Raw genomic sequence first — 27,520 nt, forward strand, 5'->3', positions numbered from 1 at the left:
TCCAGGGATGGGGGGTTTATTTTGAACCCTGCCTTTCCTCTTTTTACATGGAGGTTCTCTAACTTTAGGGCCTGCCGCTCTAAAATTCGCACGAGTAGTTACCCTTACTGGGGTAGATGTTGGGCTAGAGGGAAGAGGTGTATCAATGAGACCAGAACATGAGGACGTGTTTACTAAACCCCCCAGAGTACAGGAATCCGGACGTGATTCCAATAAGTGGAGTCACAAAACAATGGCACTCAGCTCCTCCGGCGCGTCCCGCGCTGCGGAAGCTCCCTGGGGCTTTTGTAGGACACCGGCGCGCTGCGATGACGTCAGGCGCTGCGCCGGTGTCAGGGGGTGCTGGGAGATGAAGTCTGAACAGCCGTTCCCCTCACGGCACGGGAGTAGAATGCGAGAGGCTAGATTCCCCCACGAGGAAAGCCGTTCCCCTCACGGCAGGTAAGTGGAGTCACAAAAACAATGGCACTCAGCTCCTCCGGCGCGTCCATGGTACTCCATCTGGGCACACCTCGCCTGAGCGAGTCTTGGTTCCTTTCATTTAGACCAGTCTGGATCGACTGTGTTCTGCCTATCCTCCGATGTCTGTTTTGTGGACAAGAATGCATGTTGGATCTATGTCTAACACTTCCCTCTGTTGCACCACCGGACGTGGATGCTTTACTTGACCCGATAACGGCCCGTCTACTCCTGTGTCCGCAGTGTATTCCCATGTTGATGTCTGCATTCTTAGAGCCACCACAGGATGCTTCAGCTTCTGTTGGAATGGATACCGCTCCTCTTCAAACACTCAGGCCTTGGAAGTCACACAGGCCTCCCCAGCATCGGCTGTGGACAATACAGAATATCATCTGTGCTTGATTGACCTGATCTGTGAGGTGTTTTAGGGACCGTCATCTGCGATAGCAAGCAACAGTAATACATAAGGATACATAAACATTTGGCTCATCATGTGCTGGGGAAAATTTGGCCTTTTCCAAAACAACCAAATTTGGAATACTTAACAATAGACACTTTTTCTTGCTGAACTGCATGGCTTTCAGGCACTCATAGAGGTTCAAACTATATACGAACGTATTTTAGTAAGACTTCTACCGCTTAAATACAATTCTAGCATTTTTTTAAATATTTTTTAAACGTTGTGTACAAATTCCTTAAAGTACGTTAAACATTTATCATGTCTACTCTATTTGGATGAGGAGTGGGTGTTATGTTTCATATAGGTACCACAATATAGCCTCAAGTAGCAACCTAACCTCTCACCTATATTTCCCCAGTCATTTCACTACATAACAGTCCCTGGGACTGACCTTCTACCTAGTTACGGTACTGCTAACAGGACGTGGAGTTTTCCCTGAAAACTAGCCTCATCCATTATGCTTGAGGATTCTTAGAAACTCAGCAGGACTACCATCTCCTGCATAATAACTATGTATAAGGGTCATTCCTTCTGTCATCCTAAGTCCGACATGACACAGCAAGGTAAATCCCCTGAGGCTACTACTTTGGGTATTTAAACACCCTAAAACACCATATCCTTGCTGAGGCATGGAGAGGAGAAAAAGAACTTCCATGCTGACATATTGACGCAAGACTCTGAAGTTCCTGCACGCAGACACTCCAGCTCGCAGTGGTCTGAAATCCTTCGCAAGTGTCCATCTCCAGACCAAGACGGGGTCCCACAGTCTCTCCCTTCAGGTAATGGGGTTGACTTTACCCTAGAGGGATTCTTGGCTCTACGCCTACATACATGCTAGGTACAATTAGGTACATCTAGTTAGGGTCGCATTGTAGGAGTACGCATTATTACTGTCATGTATTTTTATACCTGCCTTTATTCATTATTTTAGCACTATGACAGAAATCTACCATCCTTTTACTCTGTTGGTGCTTATAATCATTTATATCTGTATCTGTCTTATGGTTGTTTCAGCACACCTATTTTACACTAGAATGACGATGGTTCAATAAATGCTTATTGAAAACATCCCCACTGTTTATTCTGTGTTGCTCTCTGAGACAAAGTGAGCATGAGTGACTGAGTGAAAAGTACTGTACTGTTTCCAAGATCCCTAATGGGACAGAGTTGTCATGTTCGATAGTTGCCAAGAACTATTCTCTCCTTGGTAAGCGGGGTTTCTAGTGGCACTGTGAGCTGGCTGGTATACAGGCAAACATACCCGGTGGGGGTGTCTGGAATCAGTCTGTACACCAATCCCACAGTCTATGTTGTCTAAATGCGCAAATCCTATACAGGTTTATAGGAACTACACGACAGAACAAGTAAGGACTAGCCACCCTGATCGTGTGTCAGACACGTTAATGGCAGCGTGGCGCGATCAGGCAGCTGCCTTTCAGAGTGGGTGCTCACTAAGGAGACAGGCGAGACCGTCGTTTATGATGTACCTCACTGTTCATGGATGATGTTGTTGTGTTGGGGCCTCTTAAGTTACAGGGGGATTACGTTACTTCCTCTATTTCTGGAGCTTTGTAGCAGTTTTAAGATCTTGGAGTTTCTCATTTCTCAAATGGGTGTAATTTCTGATAGTTATATGTTTCCCTCGCCTTCATTGCTTGATTTTGCTCCTGAGAAAGTGTCATTCATAGTCGTTGAAGTGTCACTTATAGTTACACTGAAAGTATGGAAATGTCACACATATGGATCCGAAACCTTGGCAGCTATGGAACTCCTCACCATATAGAAATAGGGACTAGGTGCGAAATCTTCCTCTGATCATTATGTGATTCCGGCAAAAATGCTTAACATAAACATAAGACAGTGTGTTCTCATGTAAAACTCTCTAGTTCATTGTCAGTGGCCCTGGGCCATGTTCGTGCAATCCAAAACTGAAAAAAGAATTTCAAGTTGTTTATGTTTTTATTATTTTATTTTTTAGCCAATCAACGTTGTTGCGCGGGCTCGGTCTGTTTAGGACTTTTTTCGTTTGCTCATTTTCGTGACTGTTCCTTGTTATTCCCCATTTTCCTAGATTCTTTCTTCAACTGGTCATTGGTTCGCCACTTTTTCCTTGAATTGACCAGATTTGGGTTATTCTTCCGCAGACGTTAGAATGAGATGCCTGTCTGTACTATTAGAAATGATCCGTTGTTTATAGATTAGGCTGCGCTCTGACTGCCATAAGCAAACGCCCCCTTTCTGTAGCCTGGACGATTGAAAGCATGGCGAACAGGACAGAAGATACGGAGCTTTACTGTGCCTCTTGCCGAGAAACGGCAGCCCGCAGGTACAAGGTAAGAAACTATTTAGTCCAGTGTATCTTTTGAGAATGAGGAATTGTATGTATAGCGCTTACTATCTCTGCTGAGAGCCGTAGAATGGCTGGAAAAGGGTATGCTGCCCATCAAATTGATAGGGATCGTAAACGGAATATTAAGCCTTGTTTCACCGCTTTCAAGTTCCGCAGACACGTGAGTAGCTCAACGAGCAGGAGTTTATTTTGCATGGTGGAATGTGTAGGTTTTCATTTGTAGTGGGATTAAAAAGAACTTCGATTCCCAAAATGCAAAGCAGAAAATCTGATAGGCTGATTTACTAGGACATGGATCTAGGAATCCTGAGAGCTCACCAGTGCACAAATCCTAAAACAAGCATTTACAAATGCAATAGGTCTCTCACTTGCGAGATTTTGAGCTATTGGCATTGTAAATGACAATGCCTTTTATTTATGTTTGAAAAACCTGCAATAATAAAAGACATTGTCATTTACAATATCAATAGGTCAAAGTTTCGAAAATGGGATACCTGTTGCATTGCAAATGCTTCTTATAGATTGAATTCGATCTCCATAATAAGTGCTTTCATCCCCATAGAGTAGGCCAAACGAAGCCCTCCTGTTATCTGCAAGAATAAATATAGTTGGAGATGTAAGTGCTCAAAAACTGAAGGATTGTGTTTTGGAGAAATGTGCGTGCGACATCCTTGTTTGACTTTTAGCCTGCAAGCAAGTCCTTTTGGGATACTCCGAGTATCAACTGCAAAGTGCCCTGTGGATATAGACATCAATGTGGTGCATATCATTAAGGCTTAAATACAAATAGAATATACTTTTGTTCTGAAGAAATGAAAGCGCACGTTAGAATAGTGAACTTTATTCTCGCAATTAATGGCATTGCAGTTTTACACGCTTTGTAAATTTAAGATCACTTCACCAGCCAAAAAAAGATCATTTAAAGATCATTTATGCCCGAAGGAAGAACCGCTTGTTTTGTGAAATATTAGCTCAGGGAATATAAATAGGAGCTACTTCCTGAATCTGGAGGGAAGCAGGTGCTCCAGCGGAAAAGGGAAAATTTACATATCCTCCCTATGGCAAAGACTTGTCACCACACTAACTCATTCATACATTGGTGGGGCCCATAACACCAACACTCATACGTCTCACTCTAGTCTGCACACAGGAGGGAAAATAGCGCTGGACAGGTGGGGGGAGGGGTACTTTGTTACCTGTCGGGAATAATTCCTTTACATTATATACATCTGTACCTATAGAATCATAACTTTGACATCAAGGCACTCCACCACTTTGTCGATGGACCAATTAGTTGGATTGGTTGATGGTGATTTAGAACCAGCTAAAACACATTTAAAGCTTCGGAACCTTTGGTTAACTTTCAATACCTTATTAAAGAATCACAAACTCGTTTCATGTTAATCAAATTTTAGTATATCTATTTAGGTCACTCTGTATCGGCATGTCCAGGATTACAGTTCAAATACATTTTCTATTGAGCAATTTCCAATCTTGATCTTTACCATAAATTTTACATAACATTCATATTTACCTAAATTTTGAACATTGGCGACCACCTCCAGAAGAACCCGTCAGCCCACAGCAATAATCAAAATCCCTTCAGATGGAATCGTCCTTTTATCATAAAAGAAACCCAGAAAAAGCCAAGAAATCTCCTACAGCTCGACGCAGTCCCCACGATTCAGCCAATGGACCGGGCGATCGAACCAACAACCCCGCAAATCAATCCTCCACACCAACAGCAGCCGACACCCCCTCTTCTAAATCCCTTTCTTTTATACTCTTTTCCTCCTTACTTTTAGGACAGTGCGCAATAATTTAGGGGTAGAAAGTTTTCTGATTGGATAAATTCTCTGAATTTTGTAAGTCTCTTGAATTTTCCCAGGTTTGCCTGTTTCCCATGAGACCGGGCATGACATTTCTCAATTGTATTCTTTTGGGTAGTTTCACAGGCAAAAGTTCCGAAGTAACAACATGTAAGCTTTTTTGTTCAGGTCTTTCATTGTCCCCTCGGTCATTCACACTAGTCTTCATCTTGGCAATCCTCCATGTTCCTATCCTAGACAAGGAACATTTCGTTTCTCGTCAGAGGTCACTTGGAGATCTTCAGAGCCGTCCAAGTCTGCCCAGTAGACATCGCGCTCACATGACGGTGGCCACTTCCAAACTCCATTTTAAGTACTGCGGCCTAGTAGGCCCGAATGCCAACTTAAGCAAAAACAAACATAACAGTAATTAATATATAGAAATGAAGATTCTAATGTTAAACCCGCACTAATCCCAATATATTTTAGAATTTTCCTTGCTTGTAGCAACATTTAAAGCAATAATACTCACCATTCTGCAGCACTGGAAGCACAAACCACCACAAAAGCAACATGAATCATGCAGTTCTCTGTTTCAACACATCCTAAATTTAGTTTGCGTACCATAGTTAATCATTTAATTATTTGCCATGCAATTGGCAGTTTAGTCTCACGTGTATCTCGTGTTTATTAAGGTGCAATTGCTGATTATTTATACTACTTCACACAATTAGTACAAGTTAATATTTAGAATGATTACGTAATTAATATTTCATGCTAAGATAGAGGAGGTATACAAAATGTTGCTTTACCTGCTCCATCAATCCCCCCTTTAGTGATTTTTAACATCACCACAAATCCCAATAAATGTTTAAAAAAAATTCGCGGAAATGATCACTCAGTTCCCTTACATTTTGTTACGTTACATCATAGTATCTCCCATCTCATCTTCTCTTGTTTTCTTGTACATGCTCTCTTTCCATTCTTCTTGTTCTAGATCTCCTACTTCTCTTTCTCTTATTTCCTTCTCCTTTCTTTTCACAATTTCTCTTTTTATTCTATTTTGTAATTTTCTTCTTTTTACACATACACACCCTAATCTTAAGATCAGTATTATCACACAAGTCACTGGTATTAGTATTTTCCCTACAAATGAACTACCTAATTTTGTTAATAAACCCTTTATAATAGAAAAACCTTTACCAAGCTTCTCCCAAACACTTTTTACCTCCAATGGAACAATTTCCTCCTGCAAATCGGTTATATTCTTAATGTATTTCTTTAAATTTTGGCTCTCGTCAGGAATATAAGTACAGCAATGTTGTACCTTCAGCATTCCACAGACTCCTCCCTCTTTGGCTAATATAATATCAAGGGCAAGTCGATTTTTCATAATCATGGCTCTCATGGCAACCATTTCGGTATTTACCATTAAGAACCCTCCAGCTGTGCTTGTCGATAAGCGATCCACAACTGTAGACAATTTTCTAATTTTATGTGCAATCTGAGATATTCCAACGGCTGGTTTCAGTGCTCCAAAAATATCCCCTACAATTTCTGACCAACTCTCCCTCCTTCTACGTGTTAGTTGTCTACCTATTTTGTGCAAACCGTCCTCTCCCCTTCCCACATGAAATATGTTTGGGAAGACCAGGCCTAGGTAGCATGTACCATACCAGTGGTCCGGTAACCTATAATAAGCCCTGTTCCCACAGATGTAATATTTTCCAGGGGATACCGGATCATTTCCTCCTTTAAATCCCCATTCTCCCATGATTTTATATACATCATGACGTACACTTGCACCTACAAAATAATTATCATAAACAGTGTTATCTCTACTGATGCACAATATCACTCTCTGAGGCCAATCCAAAGCCATTGCAGGATTTGTTTCTCCCTTTAAATGGTTTTCCTTTTCAGCATCCCAAAATGTTGTTTCCATCTTTTCCCCAGACACCTTTCTTTGCATCTTAATTCTCCTTTCTTCTACCACAGAGGTCTTCAAACTTTTTTACTCTGAGCCCCCGCTAAGCAAAATGTTTTGAGGTCAGGCCCCCCCTCCAAAACTTTATGACAAGGATTGGGGGAGCGGGAGGGACATGGCTGCGTGCAGGGAACGGGGCATATGAGATGATTTCAGGAATACTTTTTCTATAGCTTATGAACTGCCCTAAATATGAGACTTATAAAACAGCAAATGCATCAAACAAAAACAGATATCCCAAACAAACTGCTCCCCATAATTGGGGTGTTGTGAGCCCCTCACACTCTTTGACTCCAATGCAACTATACCTGCTGCTCTAATGATAACTGCAGTCCTGAGTAGCATCAAACAAAAACAGATATCCCAAACAAACTGCTCCCCATAATTGGGGTGTTGTGAGACCCTCACACTCTTTGACCCCAATGCAACTATACCTGCTGCTCTAATGATAACTGCAGTCCTGAGTAGCAGGCTATCTCCTTTGCCTTTTTTATGTCTTCCCCTCCATGATGGATCATCACCTCTGTCCTAATGCTTGAAAGGACAATAAGCTCTGATGCCCCCTTTTTTAAAGGTCGACAGTCATAATTGTGATGCAGTGGGCCCCCCAAATCCCTGGGCCCCAGTCCTGCTGCATCTGCTCCTTTACGATAACCAGCAGTGGCCACTTACACACTTGGTAGCAGTACCAGCTTCACTAATGAATGTCCCTTTAAAAAAAACAAAAACACTTATTTTGTCCCCTTCTTTGGGGTATCTCGCTGAAGAAGCGGTCTCTGGCCATTTGTAAACATAAAAATGAGCCTGCATACAGTGCTCCCTATTCTGGGCCTTCTCTTTGACAATATCTATGAATCCCGCTCCTTTCCTCTGTCTCCTAGACCATTACTGTGAGGCCCCAAGGATCGAGAGGATTAGGGCTCTGCATCTGAATGCAACCCTGCTGGCCTTCTACCTGCTACCCCATGGACTCAGCTTTCACATAAAAACTGCCCCTGAATGGTTAATACTAACTTTGAGATGCCTCCGCCTGAAATCTAAGTGTGGGTGGTAGTACAGAAAGTTAAAAAAGAAACCATGGAATTATGAGTTTCTGCAGCAGCGCTTTTCACATAATTATTAGTGTACTGCATTTGCTACATAATCTGCAGATTGCAACAAAAAAAACTTGATTCTAGCTCAAACGGAGCAAAAGTTACTTAAAGCATGACAAAGTGTTCCGGAGCAGTGGAAGGCCCTTTGCAAAGATTGACTGGTAATCTTGTAGTTGCTTCCTGCTGTATTTGGGTGCTACACTGGTACTAATGAGGTGAAATATTTCGCCTGACAGCGTTACAGTGAGTTAAAATGACAAAATAATTAAGTAATGCTAACTGCAAAATGTGGCGCATTGTGCCGCATAATTTACCTTTCCTTGCTGCATAATTTAGTCAAGCCTTCCGCATAATGTTGTCCTCTTCTGCTGAATAATTCCAGTGGATCTGCTTAAAGCTTTATGGTGGCAAAGATCTATTCTTTTTAAGATGTAATGTAAAGGAGTTATCAGCTGGGATCTGGACTAGTTGAGACACTTACAAAAATGTCTGCATTTGATACAGTTTGATTACTTATTACTAAAAAGTATGTTTTGTAAGAACTTGTTTTATCTCAATCACTGCATCATGTTGCAGCAGCCTAGCTTAGAGTATGTAAATACTGTTTTAAAATAATGACTTACATATTCTCAGTGCTTTCTTGCACAGGCTGGGACCTCATAGCACTATAAACAGGGCCATTGGAATTATGCGGCAGGAGAAGACCAAATTATGCAGCATGGTTGACTAAATTCTGCAGCAAGCAAAGGCAAATTATGTTGCATATTTTGTGATAGCATTACTGCACTATTTTGCTATTTTTACACTTTTTAACATTGTCCTGGCCTTTATTGCCCCTCATAAGTACCACATTAACACCCACATATAGGAATAAGCAACAGAAAGGCGACCAGTCAACCTTTTAGAAAGGGTCTTCCACTGTGAGGTAAAGTGTTGCTGCATTTTTCAATCTGTAAATTATACAGCAGATGATGGATTATGTGGGAAAACCATAACTATGCGCTGTGAGTGTGAAAGTAAAGGGTGAGAATGAAGAGTGAGTTGTCTGAATGCAGGGCGAATTCCCAGACACTTGAAGCTAATCAGCATGTTATTGATGGGGCGTAGGGTTTCAGATATAAGTTAAACTATTGCTACTATGGAATTAAATCCGGGAATCGAGGGTGAAGGAAATAAATAATGTGCTGATCCTGCAACAAACTTCCAGTCTTATAATTAGGGTTGCCAGCTCATTATTTTGATGTTAGACGGTAAAAAAATAAAAAGTCACCTAAAGCCCTATTTTCAGCACTTATCTGTGTGTACTTCGAAAAGCAACTATAAAGCGCTTTTAAATGTGTTCTAGGGCTGCCTGAATGTTTCATGACTGAAAATAAAAGGAACAGACAGAAAGTAAAATTTCAAATGAATACATACTTTTTTATTTAAGACCCTATTTAGTGTCAAAGGAAGGTCTTTGCATGCTCTTTAAACATACATGGCTGGCATTTTTTCTATTGGCAACCCTTTTTTATAACCCTTTTCATGAAATGCATTTTCACACTACAGCAGTATATTTAAAATACAAATGTAAGGAGGAATAGGCAGAGTCGGGGCCCAGGGGGTACTGGAAAAAGAAAAAAGAAACTGCCTCCATAACCAGTTTCCAAAGGTATGCAAATGGTCTTTTAACTTTAAAGACCTGTGAAAAACCGGGAGTGCTGGAGTCTTAATAAGACTCCAGACACTGCCCAGCCGAGCCCCAAGCAGCACACCCACTGACCTCTGGCCCCATGGCACTCTGAGGGCTTCGGAGTAAATGAAGAAAGCCTGGAAATGCAGCAAATAAACATCGCTGCACTTCCAGGCGTTTTCATTTACATGTGTTTGGAGAGGCCTTTGTGCCCCCCTGGGAACCCATTCACGCCCCCCCAGGGGTGCACGCCCCACAGTTTGAAGACCTGTGTTCTACCATGTTCAAGAAAGTTTTTTATTTTCTCAAACTACACGTAAGATTATTCTTAAACACTTCTTCTAAAGTTAATTCTCTAGTTTCTAAGAAAAATTCACCTAAAATTCTACCAGGAATCACCATATTTAGTTCAGGGACTACAGGTATCTGTGAGAAAACATTATCTACATCAGTATAATAATATTCTAATTTCCCTGTTCTATAGAACAAGCTTGCTAATACACTACAAGTTATCCCATATGTCAAAGGAAGGTGATGATAGGTGACACCTTCTGACACCGATGAAGGTAACTGCATACAAACATAACAATCTCTAACTTCCATAGTCCTCACATATTCGTACAGCAACTTTGAAAAAACATTATTAGAAAAATCATTTATAGACCTATCCTTATGGAAATCTGTTATATCTACCAGTTTAGTAACATGAGTATCATAAACCTCTTCTCTATTAGTCCTGTTCTCAGTGTGGTTTTCTACCCTTTCAAATGTCACCTTAAAAAAAATCGTTATTGCTAATATGATCCATAGAAGCATTAGTAATCCTGTACAACAAAAACACATTTTACACCATCTTCGGAGAAACCCATATGTAGGTTTTCTACTATTTCGGAAATGATCAGTTTCTTTTGACTTGGCCTCTTTTCATCCACAACTTAATTTTGTCTAAACCCAAGGCTTTGAGTGCCTATTTGGTTCTTTCAGTTACGTGTCTTGTCCAGTGTTTTAAATTCTCTGCGTCTTTCTTTGTCACTTCAATCCGTGCATGGGTCGTCTTTGTCTCTGTTTACACAATCTTGGTTCAGAACTTCATGATCATCTGTTTCTTCTCTGATATCAGATAAGATAACTCTCAGGATTTCCAAATCTTCTTCTTCTTCAACCACTTCCGGTACAGTCACTCCTAGACTTCTTTGGCTGTCTTCTTCCTCGGCTGTCTGCTTCCTCTTGTATATCAGGAAGTGCCACATACGTCCACTCTGGTGACTTGTACTTCTGGTGGGGTTTCTTTATCCTCTTCTCTCTTTTCAAGTGTGCCTGATCAGTGTCTTATGACTTCTCTTGACTAGACACTTCATTCACTTGTTCAGCGTTAGGAGATTTTACTCTCGTTAGTCGGTATCTCAATCTTTTAAGTTTATTAGGCCAAATTTCCTCTTTCGACGGTCTTTTCAACCTATTCCCCTTCTCACCTCGCTCTGTTTTCCAAGCTCTTTTTCCTCCAGATTTGTCCTCCTTGGCCTTCTCCTTCACTTTCTTCAGATTCTGTATCGGTTTGACTTTTACTTTCTTTAGATTTTATTCTCAGGGCCTCATGTTCACTAGCTACGTTTTTCCCCTCCTCGTGTTTCTTCCACGCAATCTTCCTGCTGACTAACTGTCCCTTCTTCTACCTTAATGGGTGTTGTCCGCAATAATCTTACCCTTACTCTCTGTATCTAATTCTTCACCTTCTATTTCTACGATTTCAGGCGGAATTTCTCTCGTGCTTGCACTTAGTGCTTCTTTATCAAGAATTTCTTGCTCAGTTTCTTCAATATTCTCTTTTATCCTTCCCTGTATTCCCACCTGTTCAGTCTCTGATTCGGAGCTAGTTTTCAGAAATTTCCAGTCGTCTCTTCTGTGGTATGTTCTCCGGCTCTGCAACTTGGCTCAACTCCGCTTCCCCCGTTCTTGGAGTTTGTCTTGTTCTTGTTCCCTCTGATTCTGAACTGGTATCAGACTCTTCCAAATATTCTTCCTCAGGTCGATTTATAGGACCAGGTATTCGAAGAGTTTGACTAGCATGAATCCAATTCTTTACCTTGGCACACTTCACAGCAGTCGTCGTGGTCAGAATCACTTGACGTGGTTTCCCCCAGCGTGGCACCGGACAATTTCTCCTTCTATGCACTTTGATTCGCACCCAGTCTCCAGGACTCAAATCATGAGCTGGCTTCTTCTCAAGGGTGGTTGCATCTGGTCCAACCTGATGAAACACAGAATGAACGGAATCCGCCAACCCCTTGCAATAATCCAAAACAAAGTCATCAGATATAGGCAGTAGTTTGTTGACAGGAATAAAAACATGTCTCATTGCTCTACCCATATTAATTTCATGGGGGCTCAGGCCAGTGTTCCTATCAGGAATCGACCTAATGTCATGAGCACCAGAGGCAAGACATCTGGCCATTTTAGACCTGTGGCCAAACACATTTTTCCCAATCTCTTTTCAATGGTGCCATTCATTTGTTCCACTACTCCAGAAGCCTCTGGGCGATAGGCGCAATGTAGTTTCTGTTGTACATTAAATGCTTCACAAATCAATTTTATAATTTAGTTCTGAAAATGCTTTCCTCTATCTGATTCAATCGTTACTGGGAAACCAAATCTAGGAATGAACTCTCTCAATAGGAGTTTCGCTACAGTAACTCCATCGCTCCTTCTAGTTGGGTAAGCTTCCACCCAACGTGAAAACAGGCAGACAACTAATAGGACATATCTTAGCCGATTACATGGGGACATTTCAATGAAATCAATCTGCATTCTGGTGAAAGGACCTCCCTCCTGTCCTATAGTTCCCAAACTCACTACTGTTTTTCTTCCTGGATTGTATTGCTGACATATAAGGCATCTTTGACACAGGCTCTAAGCTACAAGCCGGAACTTGGCGTAATAACAGGTCTGTTTTGAAAAGTCTAATCTTGGCATCCCTACCTATATGTGCCTGTCCATGGTACATCCGTGCCATGATAGAGATCATGCTATCAGGCATTACTGGTCTTCCATCACGATAAACCCAAACCTTATCTACCTCGCGTGGTGCACATCCTGATTTTATCCACGGTTTCTTTTCCTCCTCTCCTGCCTCTTCCTGTAACTGCCTCACCTCATCCCAGGTACTCACAGTGTTAGTAAAAAGCAAGGGACTTGAGTTCATTTCCTTTTCCCGGTTCCGATTCAAGGAGTTTTGGTTCCGCGCACAATACTGCGCTATGTCATTCGCAAATTCGTTACCTGCTGACACATAGTCTGTACCCTTGGAATGGGCTGCACTTTTTACAACTGCAATTTGCTTAGGCAGCTGCATCGCCTCAAGCAATTTTCCAACCACTTCAGCATTTCTGATCGGAGTTCCACTCGACGTCAAGAACCCTCTTTGAGGCCAAATCTGTCCAAAATCATGCACCACTCCAAACCCATACTGACTATCGGTAACCACAGTAACTCGCAGATTCTTTCCCAACTTGCATGCTCAGGTCAATGCAAACAATTCAGCAACCTGAGCTGATTTTACTCCTTTCAGGCAAGACGTTTCCAACACAGCCGCCAGAGTACATACTGCATATGCAGCACTCAGAATTCCCTCTTCAGTTCTCAGACATGACCCATCCAAAAAATATCACATAATCACTTTCTTTCAGAGGCACGTTTTTTATGTCCAGACGCGGCTTAGTGCAAAAATCAAGCACTTCCAAAAAATCATGATCCACGTCATCCTTCACTTCCACATTCACAGCACAAGGTAGCATGTTGAAGGATTTACATTAAGGAACCTCACAAGGCTCACATTTGTAGCACCCAGAATGACCTTCTCATATTTAGTTAGACGACTATGCATCATAAATTGTGTGCGGCTTCTTGTCAAAAGGATTGCAACATCATGGGGAACGAACCCTCTCACAGGATATCCCATCACAATTCCTTCACTCTGCTCCAAACTCTTACAGGTAGCAGCCACTGCTTTCAAACAACCAGGCAAAGCTACGGCTACAGGATCTAGTACAGCTGAAAAGTATGCAACCGGTCGTCTTAATTTTCCATGCCTTTGTACTAACACAGAGATTGCACATCCATCTCACTCGCTACAATATAGCTCGAATTCCTTTTCGTAATCAGGCATTCCAAGAGCTGGTGCTTCACACAAGCTGTCTCTCAGTTGTCTAAAATCCTTCATCTCCTCTTTATTTAGTTCAAGGGGGTCTTTCACATCACTTTTTGTCAAGCGTACCAAGGTTTTGCAATCAGCGAAAAGTTGCTGATCCACTGGCGACAATATCCCACCATTCCAAGAAACATTCTCACTTCTCTCTGAGTCATTGGTGCTGTCATTCCTTTTATTATCCTGATCCTGTCTGCAGTCACTTTCCTCAGGCCTTTCTCAATCTTATGACCTAAGTATTGTATATCCTTCTTACAAAACTGTAATTTTGATGGGGAAACCTTAAGTCCTTCAGCCACCAAATGATTCAACAATGCAACTGTGTCCACCACACATGCCTCTCGCGACTTTGATGCCACCAATAAGTCATCGATGTATTGCACGAGTACTGAACTTTCGGGCATTTTCAAATCTTCATGTCGATGGACTTTCTGTATACCCCTGTGAGATACGGCCCCATGCCAAAGTATGTTCGCCGAACCGGAACGCAAAAATGTGTTGGCTATCGGGGTGCAATGGGATAGAAAAGAAAGCATGACACAGGTCGATGACTGTGTACCATTCCGCATCAAGGGGAATCTGATATAGGATTACCGAAGGGTTCGGTACAATGGGACAGCAGGGTACAACAATTTTATTCACTTTTCTCAAATCTTGTACTAACCTAAAAGTTCCGTTAGGCTTCTTCAAACCCATGATCGTGAATTACATGGACTACTCATTACTTCTCTCAAAATTCCCTGTTCCATCATCTTGTCTATTACAGGCGTCACTCCTGCAATTATTTCTGGTGTCAATTTATACTGGGGACAATTCGGGTAGCTTACTCCTTCCTTTACGGTTATTTTCACAGGGTCTACTCTTTTCATCAATCCCATATCTTCTCCTGTGAAATCCCATACCTCGGGTTTCACTGTTTTCTTCAATTCCTGAGGCAATCCCTCCGATTAAATAAAACAACTTCCTCAGTAGTTTCAGGTTCCGAATTTGCCATGGTCATCTTATACAGTACATCCTCAGGAGTTTCAAAAGCTATGCCATCCGGGGTACAGATGATAGTGCAATTCGCTTTGCACAACAAATCTCTCCCTAACAAATTCACGGGGCTAGTATCACACACGACAAATCGATGCATGTCGGTGAATTTCCCTATTTTAACAGGATCAGTAAGATAAGTCTTTATCTGTCTATTTGAGACTCCTACTACTTGGATTGTGTCACCAGAGAGAGGAAGATTTTTAACGTCACCTGATCTAACAGTTGAACAAGTAGCACCAGTATCTACTAGGAAAGTAATATTTTCATCATTTACCTTTCCATCCACAAAGTGTCCTGTCTGATCTACCTCTAGAGTTGCGCTAAGTACGCACTCCTCATCCTCTCTTAGGCACCGTCAATAACTCTCTTCTGACTCACTCTTATCACGCTGCAGCCAATACTGCGAAACAGCACTAGCGCGCGGTAGCTTCGTTACCTGTTCCTCGGTGTAGAATCCTGTCTCATTACTGTATCTCTGAGGATTTACGCTCTGTGGAAAAGGTGGCTTTGGCACCTGACACTGTTGGGTAACAACCTGCTGCTGTCGCGGCGGTTGACAACTCACCTCATTCTGCACCTGTGGATTCAATGATGCATTATCACCATTAGCACTCGGGGGCAATTTACACTCGGATTTCCAATGCCCTAATTTCCCGCAATTATGACATGGCCATTTCTTTTTTGCTTTCTCTAAGCTGATTTGTCCCTTTCCTTTTCCAATATTAGGCTTTTGTCTAACTTGGCCCATGCCATTAGCTTGCTCAAGCAACTGGGCTTCTTGCCTCTCCACTACCTTAACTTGTGCCCACATCGCCTTCTCTTTCAGTTTGCGTTGTTTGGCTTCGATTTCATCACTAAAATATTTTGCATGTCGTAACACTTCATCTATCTTTTTATTTTGCCAATCCACTGTATGCTGTTTGATCATTTAGCTTACCTCGGGTCTTAAACCATAAACAAATCGATTTACAAAATGACTTAAATCCTTCTCGCTTAATTTCTCATCACCACTGCATTGCTTAAAAGCTAACAGTAACCTTTCATAATAGGCGTGAACAGATTCTTTAACCTCTTGGTGAGTTCTATCAATTTTTACCCAATCGGTTTCCTTTGGCGGCACTTTGTTTTTCAAAAAAGTAATTACCTGTTCATATTTCCTCATTACCTCCGGATCAGGGGCTCCCGTCTTAGGATCCCTAGGGTACTCTTGAGTTGGCCAACCTATTGTAATTTTACATTCTACCCATAAAACTGCAGGTACAATTATATCAAAAAGACCATTCAGATCTATCCACAACACTTTCGATAATTTAACAAACCGTTCTACCTGTCGGTACCACTCTACTGGTTTGTCTCTTAACCTCGGGGAAATTATTGGTAAATGACAAAATATCCTGCCTAGTCCAGTGAACGTGTACACAAACCCCTCCTGGGATCTCCCTCATGGGACATTCAGTTACTACTGGCTCCTTTTCTCTTTCCGGAAATGCCGAAAAGGTCTTATCTGTCGTATCCTCTCTCTTTCGAAACCACCTACTTTTCCACCTATCTACATCACCCCATTTCCTTAACAAGGCAATCAGTTCTTAATTTGAGTCAATCTCCCTGCAGTATTCAGATTTTCAATATCTTTCTCAAAAAAATCTACTCTATATGGTTTTGTGATGATCTTATTTTCTCAAAGTCAATACCCATTTCACTCGCTGTCTCCAAGTTTCTCATGCAAACTCATCGCTCTCCAAGTTATACTTTTGCAGAGAAACATTAGCTGCTCGTCCTGATATGCTTTTTTAATTTTTCAGTTGGAATAGTCCCTACTATTAATTCTTCCAAGGTTACTTTTAATTTTGCGACATCTAAAGGTTGAGGTTCGGTATCTTTTCGCTTTAAACTCCTTAACCAATCACTTAATTCCTCAGAAGTGGGTCCTACAGGGATTGTCTCACTTCTTATTCTATCCGTATTTCTCTCCGGGGTTTCTGGTGCCGATTCTGTTGTCATCAGCGTCTTACTTGCTGGACTTTGATTTATAGTCAGATTTTTAGGAGCACTTAGACCTGATGTTCCTGCCATTTTTCCCCATGCATTTCCTCCAGCTCCACTTCTTTCTGTCTCGATTTGTTTACTACTATTGTATGGAACTGTTGAACAATGCTCACTATCTTTCTGTTTATCAAAGACAGGCATCACCGGCCCTATAGTTACAGGTACAGTTACTGCTTCCATATTCTTGGTTAATTCTCTAATTTTCTCAGTTAATTTCATAGTAGTTCTAGCTAATTCAACCGAATTTTAATTTCCAGTCCTAACAGGTTGTGACATTTCAGAGTGTCTAAATTGATTATTTTTCCCTAAATCAGGTGGCGTTTGCTCAAGATTTTTATTTAGCATGGTTTCTTTCACCAGCGCACTCGGCGTCCGTAACGTAGAATTTGGTTGATAAGGGGAGGATTTTTATAAAACATGTCCTCTAGCACTTCATCCTCCGATTCATTCACACCATACTTATAACCTTCTGACCCTGTATTGTTTCTCTTTTCTGTACACTTTCTGCCACTTGTCTCTTCAGTATTTCTCAAAGGAAACATACCATCAGTCATGTTTGCATTCCGCCATCTTCTCATTCAATCCTCATGACTTTCCTGCCCACACTGTCTACCAAACATGTAATTATACCTTCTTCTACTCCGATGCCGTTCCCTTTCATACATCTCTTCTTCCCACTCTGTCAAAGCCTCGAACTGAGTAGGTCTAGGTCTCGGTTCTAACCTCATCATTCTTTCTCTTGAGTTTCTTAATATAGCTAAACTAAACGAACCACTTTCTGGAAACGCTAGGACTCCATCCTCTTTTGTATACTTTGCCCAATTCTCTAGCCAAATACATGTATGGTACCCATATTTCGCTACCATAAAAGATGCAGGCGATTTCGGTGGAGGAAGTATCTGTCCTTCCCTAGTCACAATTGTCTTATCCTTTTTAAATAGACTTTTAATTTTCCCAAACCATGATTCTTTCTCTTTCTCAGGTGGATCGTAGTACATCATTTTATCTTTCCTAGTTCTGTATCACTAGACTTTTCAAATCACTTCCCTTGCGACAATTCCGTAAGCTCTCCAATCCCAGCGCGACTCACACTAATGCACCAATCCGGGGCGTCTACATCACACTGGCAAATTCTCCACTCCTAGCGTGACTCACACCAACGCACCAATCCGTGAAAGCTTCGTCTCTCTACGCTGGCCAATCCCAGCGCGGTCTTCCTGACGTCAGCATTTCTCGCTACTCCTGCTTCTGCTGACCCCTCCTTTACAAATTTTATCGGCAAACTTCTTTTACGTTTTCTTTAATCAAAAATCTGTTAGTAACAACATAAAAACACCACCATTGCCTGTTTCGCTAAACCAAAGAGAGAGTTATGTTCGTTTACACAAGAATTCTGTATTTCCAGTAGGCAGTGCTTACCTCTACCCTACCACAGAATTATCACGTTTCGCTGATAAAGTAGCACTTCCCTCTACCTTACCATTCTAACAAGCAAAAAGGCTAACCGTTTCTCTGGGGATAAAACACATGTGGAGACTACACTGCTCCTGAGAATTAAAGCCAGAGTTTCACGAGAGAACCTGTTGCTATTTAACTCGCGCACATTCACACAGAAATGTCCCTACCGATAACACACAACGATGTCATCAACTCGAAACCAGACAATGCGTTGTGCGACTTCACTTGCCACACATTTCCCCATGTACCTACAGGGCAACCAGACAATACTCCATGCGACTTTACTTGTCACACGTCTCCCCGTCTACATACAGGGCAATCAACTTCCTACGTCCCGGAAGTCTTCAAACCAATCGACAACATAAAACGCAACACGACTCAACGTAGAATGTTAGAACATAATCAATAATCGCCAAACCAATGCAATAAAACCATAACTCTGCTACCAGAAAACTGCTCCAGGAGAAAAGGGCAAATTTACATATCCTCCCTATGTCACAGGCTCGTCACCACACTAACTCATTCATACATTCATTCATTGGTGGGGCCCATAACACCAACACTCATACGTCTCACTCTAGTCTGCACACAGGAGGGAAAGAAGCGTTGGGACAGGTGGGGGGTACCTTGTTACCTGTCGGGAATAATTCCTTTACATTATATACATCTGTACCTATAGAATCCTAACTTTGACATCAAGGCACTCCACCACTTTGTCGATGGACCAATTAGTTGGACTGGTTGATGGTGATTTAGAACCAGCTAAAACACATTTAAAGCTTCGGAACCTTTGGTTAACTTTCAATACCTTATTAAAGAATCACAAACTCGTTTCTTGATAATCAAATTTTAGTTTATCTAATTAGGTCACTCTGTATCGGCATTTCCAGGATTACAGTTCAAATACATTTTCTATTGAGTGATTTCCAATCTTTGATCTTTAACATAAATTTTACATAACATTCATATTTACCTAAATTTTGAACATTGGCGACCACCTCCAGAAGAACCTGTCAGCCCACAGAAGTAATCAAAATCCCTTCAGATGGAATCGTCCTTTTATCATAAAAGAAACCCAGAAAATCTCCTACAGCTCAACGCAGTCCCCACGATTCAGCCAAAGGACCGGGCGATCGAACTAACAACCCCGCAAATCAATCCTCCACACCAACAGCAGCCGACACCCCCTCTTCTAAATCCCTTTCTTTTATACTCTTTTCCTCCTTACTTTTAGGACAATGTACAACAATTTAGGGGTAGAAAGTGTTCTGATTGGCTAAATTCTCTGAATTTTGTAAGTCTCTTGAATTTTCCCAGGTTTGCCGATTTCCCATGAGACAGGGCATGACATTTCTCAATTGTATTCTTTTGGGTAGTTTCACAGGCAAAAGTTCCGAAGTAACAACATGTAAGCTTTTTTGTACAGGTCTTTCATTGTCCCCTCGGTCATTCACACTAGTCTTCATCTTGGCAATCCTCCATGTTCCTATCCTTGACAAGGAACATTTTGTTTCTCATCGGAGGTCGCTTGGAGATCTTCAGAGCCATCCGAGTCTGCGCAGTAGGCATCGCGCTCACATGACGGTGGCAACTTCCAAACTCCATTTTAAGTACTGCGGCCTAGTAGGCCCAAATGCCAACTTAAGCAAAAATAAACATAACAGTAATTAATATATAGAAATGAAGATTCTAATGTTAAACCCGCACTAATCCCAATATATATTAGTATTTTGCTAGCTTGTAGTAACATTTAAAGCAATAATACTCACCATTCTGCAGCACTGGAAGCACAAACCATCACAAAAGCAACATGAATCATGCAATTCTCTATTTCAACACATCCTAAAGTTAGTTTGCGTACCATAGTTAATCATTTAATTATTTGCCATGCAATTAGCATTTTATTCCCACGTGTATCGTGTGTTTATTAAGGTGCAATTGTTGATTATTTATACTACTTCACACAATTAGTACAAGTTAATATTTTGAATGATTACGTAATTAATATTTCATGCAAAAATCGAGGAGGTATACAAAATTTTGCTTTACCTGTTCCATCACAGGCAAGTACACGCACTACCACAGCTCACCCCTCAGTTGTGTATATTATTAGTCGAGGGGGTGGGGAGACAGGAGAGAATGAGGCAAAGGGGGCACTCTACATTTTTAGAATGGCTACAACATTATTTTGCTGTTGTTTATTTTTTTAAACCCTTCAGCGCGGCGCGGTTTACCGCGCTGTGCTGAAGGGTTCTTGCGTGGGCGGGGCCGTGAAGGAGTGGTTCCGTCATCCGCACAGCGCGACCGACGCGCGTGACGGAACCACTTCGTCACGCGCATAGAAGGAGTTAAACTACTTTATGTATCATTGCTTTATCCAGCTAAATGTTGGCAAGCTGCACACCTCTTTTCTCTTGGATGTTGAAAAAGCTGCTGCAGCTACATATTAGATATGCGTGTATTGTAACAGTACTAGTCAGAAGGCACATCTTCTGGTAGGGGAAGGACCTCTGCAGTCCGGCACTGCCAGATTTATTAGGGTTTTGAATATTAAAGGGGGAGAGCTGCGCTGGTTCTGCTGCAAATTACCTGAAACGACAATAAGTCATTAGGCACCGTAATAAATAAGAAATATTATTGAAAGATGATCCTGTGCCATTTACCTCACTTGCTGGCCGCTCTTCTTTCTGCACCGCTACTCCTGGCTTCTGTTGCTGAGTAGTGGGGCGGGGAGAGGGGTTGTCATGTGAGTCCGGGACACAGCAATGCTGGAAGACAAAAAGGGCTCCGCTATATGAAAGTAAAAGGGAGGAATGGCACACTGTTATATAATAAGAAATGGATGTTTGTAACGTAGTTTGCGGCCAGCCACGCAGAAGAAAACAAAAGTGCGACCATTTTAAATATCAAGTGGGGTCTGCACTCTACAATGAAATTAAAGGCTCGCTGGCATGTCGTGCTTGTAGTAGGTCAAACTCATTTAAGAAAATAGTGCTTCCAGACTAAAGAAGACATACCATGTAACAACCGAAGTAAAAGGGCCAGTCCTCATGGGAGGTTACAAATGAAGACAAGGCGTTACAAAGTAGGGACTGACAAGCCTATTAACAAATCAGAAGCCAGCATTTACGAAGGACAGTGACACAATCCAATGACAAATAAGGGCGGAGAGTGGGCAGGGCTTCAAGTACATACTCCAATACAGCATGGCTCGCAACGCATGCGCTGCCCCGGCTTCACCTAAAGCGTAGTGGGGGACTAACCTAGTTAAACAGTAAGCAAGTGACATCACGGCAAGTGGCATCACGATGCGTGATGTCAGGACACATGGCATCATAGGAATTGAAATCACAGGAAGTGGCACTTCTTGTGACATCAGATCTTAAGCCCTCACATATATGTTTAACGGGTCTATCGTGTAAATTTGAGCACATTTCAAGAATACATGCAAACCTTCCTGATTTAGGCAAAAGATTCACACTTCTGTAAGCTACACATAAATCAATGTTGCCTTTTGTCAGTGTAAACTTCCTCTGCTCAAGGATTGAAAAAATTAACTCTATCGCCATCTTACTCATCCAGGCATAATATTCCATATACAGCACATTTCTATGTACATGTGATTGCATTAGCTACCTGTGCTCTCCATAGGTGAGACCACTCTCTTATGTGAAGTATTCTTTCTCAGCTTTACCCGCCTGCACTCATTTTAGGAAATTGGGGCTTATTTTTCACATTCAGGCCATGACCCAAAGCAAGACCGAAAGGGAAGAAAGGAGAGAGATTAGAAAACGACGATGAAGGCAGAAAAGGGAATGAAAAAACAACCTGCAAGAATAAGCAGTTTTAGGGTAGTGAAAGAAAAAGGTTATGGCAACCTTGGCATTCAGAAAAGTTTGGGACTCTGCATGTATGTTTTCACAAATTACACACTGCCCCTAAAACTTCACCTCAACATTTAGCAGCAGACATCTTTCATGTGCTTATTGTTGGCATAACTATATCTAAACCACCCTCACGTTTACCAGTGCAACCTGACAGCTCACCCTGGAATCAGTACCACCAGAATGCCCAGGCAAAGAATGGACTATACATTTCAAAGTAAGAGGTATCAGCCCCACATCAAAATAAGTGTAAGCTGCACAGTATCCAAGGATGAAATGGAAATGGTGATAAAGGTAACTCACAAGAAAAAGGCACATGCAATACCAGTCCCCAACTAGCACTTTCAAGAAAAGGTTGGGCTTCCAGAGGAAATATTACTGGTTTGCATAGAAATCCTACCTAAGTGGGGAGATATCGGCACAGCAAGAGACACAACAAACTATTGCCAGGAATCCGATTCCACACTAGACTTTGCTCGATAATAAGACCTCTGCATATTCTAGGCATGTTACTCTGCCAAGATGGTGCTCCAGACATGGCCTACTTGCCCTACTTGTTTTCAGTAACATTGACCTGTGGGCTCACCTATTCACTGTAACCTCATCCTGAAAGACCCAGCTCTAGGTAAGTACACATGATCTGTCTTTTAATAGATAGCATAACTCTGAATTACATCAGTCTTCCAGACCTAAGAGCATCACAACAACAAAGCTACCCTGTGTTGTTTTGTTTTAATACAGTACATTGCAATCTACGCTGCAGTAGGTGGATGTGAAAAGAGCAAAAAAACAAAACCACCCATAACTCTGAAATGGTAACAACTTTGTAAAATTAGCTATATCCAGCACTATTGAATTTCCAGAGTTACAAAAATGCCACTTGTCTTCCTTTCAAGGAAAACAGCTCTTAAACATTTGGTGATTGGAACTAGTAAATAAAGCACACAATTTCAAATGTTTGGAAATCTTTTTCTGTTGTGGTGTGACCGATTTAGATACTTCTACACAAAACCGAAATATTTGGGTCATGGAGGGGCAAGCAGGCTTATGCAAGGCAGTCCTTATTTTAAGTGAGAAGTGCACAATTGTGGAATCTGCCCGCCGCCCACGCTTCAACCTAATTTGCCAAGAATTAAAGACAAAGCATTAACCTTTGATGTAAAACAGGAGAAATAAAGATATGTCCATCTAATGGCTAATATGAACAATGGGAAAGCTGAAAACCTGAGATCAATCCCAGGTTCCTGGCTTGACAAAATTCTGTGATCCTAGGCAAATCTCTCTTATGTTTGATTAAATAGGCTGTAATGTTGTGTACCATGTATAATAAGAATCTAGAATGCGGGTAAAGGGAAACCAAATAGGTTCACAGCCAGGAGGAGATGTTTGATGAAAGTTTGACTATGAGATCCACCTGCCTGCTTACCCTCCCGGAGCTCTAAATAGACCGCTACTAAAGAAATGCTAACATAGTGACCAAATAGGTTGGTATGCGTGGCATGTATGAGTATGGCGAATGGAAGTTTAACCACTGAATGCAACCAAATAGGATACTAACGGGATCCTTGTGAGGTCCTAATGAAAGCCAACTATCCCCGTGAGGCATTGGTGTGATGGCTGAAACATGATGTCCCAGGGTTACAGAGAATACTAATTTCCATAGTGCATCCCCACCTATTTTTAACTCAGTCAAGGTTCCCCCCGTGAAAATAAAATTAGCCCTCAGGGCATCCTAGACTATTTTTAAATCTAGAATCCCACCCAATAACCAAAGAATTTCCTTGGCAACCAAGGTTGAGCCCACCCAGATACATTAGGTATCTGGCCGAGGATTCTATGATGAAGCATGCCAGTTGGAATTCCAGTGGGTGAGTGCCCTTTTAATACCATAGGGTGATCCCCTCGGGCTGGCATGGAGAGATGGGCTAAGTACAGTAGGAGTTCACTCTGTTGTTTTTTTCAATGGTTAGGTGTTTGGGAAGGTGAGCTAACCCTGTATCAGTTCTCACTCACTCTTTCTTGGAATATAGTAATACGAATCTAAGCCACATATATAATGCATTTGACACAACTTTCATGTGGCTTCTACATGCCAGCCACACTCTAACCTGATGAACCAAGAATTAAATATAAAACATTGACCTCTGATGTGAAATAGGAGAAATAAAAAGGTGTCTATTTAGTGGCTGAATTGCACAATGTGTGCTGCCCATAACCTCCGTATGGTAGGTGGGGGCCACGGTGATGACATAGGGCTGTCGTCCTAATGCATTGCCCTGTCGAGAAAAGGGATGTCGCACTCTGTAATGTCGTGACCTGAAGGGGACGTATTCCTTTTATTTTTATTTTTGTTTATTTTTTTTTAGTCCTCATTCTGCCAGTTCACTTGTTGGCAATACTCTTATCCTTCTCTGGGGATCCAAACCAGGTTAGAGTCGTTCCACATAAGAGGGAGGCCGTTTCCGCTTCCATTCTTTCTTTGGAGTGCCCGTAGCACAGAAGGAAACAGGACCGACGGCTAAACATTGGCTTAATCATTGGACCTCAGGTTTTGCGACCAGTCCACCAGCTTAACCCATACCTTCTCTCGGCTGCTTGCATCACATAGCAAGTCCTGTTTACTTTTTTATTTATATATATATATATATATATATATATATATATATATATATATATATATATATAACGCTTCTTTTACAATCCAGGGAAAGAGGAGGGGCATCCGACTTCCACAATTTACAAATCTCCCGCCTCCCTAAAAGAATTACATAAAAAATAAAGGGGACGTATTCCTGTGTGCGCTGTCACAAACCCCGTATGTGAAGTGAGAGGGCTGTCACTGTAGAGGTGCGTGCAGCTTTGAAGGAGAAGCAAGCCATTACTCGTGGAGAAAGTGCAACAATTTAACTACCCAACAATCAAAGGAGGACCCAAGACCTGCCACCGAATTGAAGGAGGCTTATCACATAGGTGGAGAAGTGCGTGAACGCTTGCGGCCTCCACTGTAACATCCAGTCTTCTGCACTCCAGCGGGCCACTGACGTGTGACAGGGCACTCCGACCCTCCACTCCAGCGAGTAAGAGTGAATTCTGGGCCACCAATACTGGACTGACTTTACTGACTGACATACTACAGTGTGAAGGCTCTTTGACTTTCTCAAAGCCATCATGGAACTTCTAAGACTTGAACTCACAAGCGGGGCCTAGCTGCAATGCTGCTTCACATAAATAGGGAATAATCTTGATCCTTTTACAGGGAAGTGGAACTCGAGCTCTGATCCAAGGAAAGCTAGTGTGCTTGCCTTTAGAAGACTGCGTATATTATTTGAACACAAAATACATGGGTGGATGTACGAAAACGCCAATGCACCACCCATGTAAAACCTACCTGATGCACAGTAGCGCAAGGCAGCTCACTAAATAGTCAGGTGAAGGCCCACCGCTCCCCGCCCTGGAGGGGCGCCCCTAGCCCCCGCCACAGATTTACACTTAGGATTTCCGCATGGCCGTTACAAATGTAGTTACATGGAATGTTCGAGGCATGCATACGCCGGCGCGTCGATACTCAGTCTATGCATACATGCAGCGACATGCAGTGGCCATAGCTCTCCTGCAGGAAACACACATGACGCCGAGGGAACTGCGTTGATATGGGTGATGGCGGGAACCCCGTTTGTCTGTTTGAAGGCACTGGTAGACCCAGGTGGGCGGTACACCCTAGTACACGGGAGAATTGATGGGCAGCAAGTGCAGCAAGTGCTACTGGGGTCCCTTTAGGCGCCGAATGTAGAACAGCCCTCCTAACTGGCCAGCCTGTCGGCGGTACTGGCGCCATTCGCTGGCCTTCCCTGGCTCCTGGGGGGGACTTTAATTCCGTACTTGATGTACACATGGACCGGTCCTTCCCGCCCCTGCGGGGCACACAGGTGGGGTCGAACGCCAGAGCCCTGACCACCTGGCTGTCACATTGGACTCTGATCGACCTGTGGCGGAATGTCCACACGGACAACCGCGTGTATTCATACTACTCAGCGGTTCACAGCCTCCATGTTCGGTTGGACAGGGTGGTGGGCACCCATTCGGTGCTTCCGTGGGTGATTTGTGCGGAATACATGGGCCGGACGCACTCGGACCACGACCCCCTCATCCTGGGGCTTCGGTGGCAGCCGGATAGACCTCCGGTGCCGACATGGCGCCTTCAGACGGCGGCCCTGGAGGATTCGGAGTTCCGAGCCTCCCTGGGCACAGCGATTGAACAGTATTTTGACCTTAATGAGGGCTCCACTGACAGCGAGCTGATAGAATGGGACGCCCATAAAGTGTATATCAGGGGGCACTGTTTGGGCGCGACGTGGAATATTCGAAAGCAGCTGGCGTGTGCTCTTGCTGCCCTGGAGTCCCGCCTCCTCTCATGCGAATTACGTGGGGAAGGTGGGGGTACAGACTCGAGTCGCTTGCTGGAGCTCCGGGCACACCATGCCGAACTACTAGACCGGCTCCGCTGCCTTAATTATGCGGCTCACTCGGCCCGGGTGCACGCTGCGTCCGATAGGGCCGGGCGGCTCCTGGCTTGGCTGATTAGACAGGAGACTGCTCGTGCCCCAATAGGTGCCATTGCTGGTCCTGATAGCACACTGGTCCATACACAATGGGAAATTCACCAGGCGTTCACGGCGCATTATACCTCTCTGTACCGATCAACGGGGCGGAGGCGAGCGTGTGACCTGGATGAGTTCTTGGAGACGGTGGAGCTACCAGTGGTCCCTGAGGAGCATCACGCATCCCTGGAGAGTCCCCCCACAATAGACGAGATAGGGGATGCCATCTCCTCTCTAGCTACGTGGAAGGCGCCGGGGCCGGACGGACTTCCGGCGGAATATTACAAATCTTACCGAGAGTCACTGATACCGAAACTCCTCAGCCTGTACTTGACCGCCCTAGAGGACGGCACTCTACCAGAATCGTTGAAGGAGGCCTATCTGATTTCCCTACTTAAGCCAGGACGAGACGCCACTCAGCTGGGGTCCTATCGCCCGCTCGCCCTGCTCAACACGGACTATAAA

The 27,520-nt window shown here is 42.8% G+C and overlaps 1 protein-coding gene across 1 annotated transcript in view; it reads left to right on the plus strand.

Annotated features, from left to right (window-relative positions):
* The first annotated feature begins 2,965 nt into the window (after positions 1-2,965).
* LOC146785484 (butyrophilin subfamily 1 member A1-like) overlaps positions 2,966-27,520 on the plus strand; it is a 149,687-nt gene continuing 125,132 nt past the window's right edge. The window contains exon 1 of the mRNA XM_085634564.1: positions 2,966-3,252. Within this exon, the coding sequence (XP_085490690.1) occupies positions 3,181-3,252 (72 nt within the window). The 5' untranslated portion in view covers positions 2,966-3,180. The remainder of the gene's footprint in view (positions 3,253-27,520) is intronic.

This window comes from Triturus cristatus, chromosome 11 (assembly GCF_964204655.1).
Source record: "Triturus cristatus chromosome 11, aTriCri1.1, whole genome shotgun sequence".
NCBI classification, from domain to species: Eukaryota; Metazoa; Chordata; class Amphibia; order Caudata; family Salamandridae; genus Triturus; species Triturus cristatus.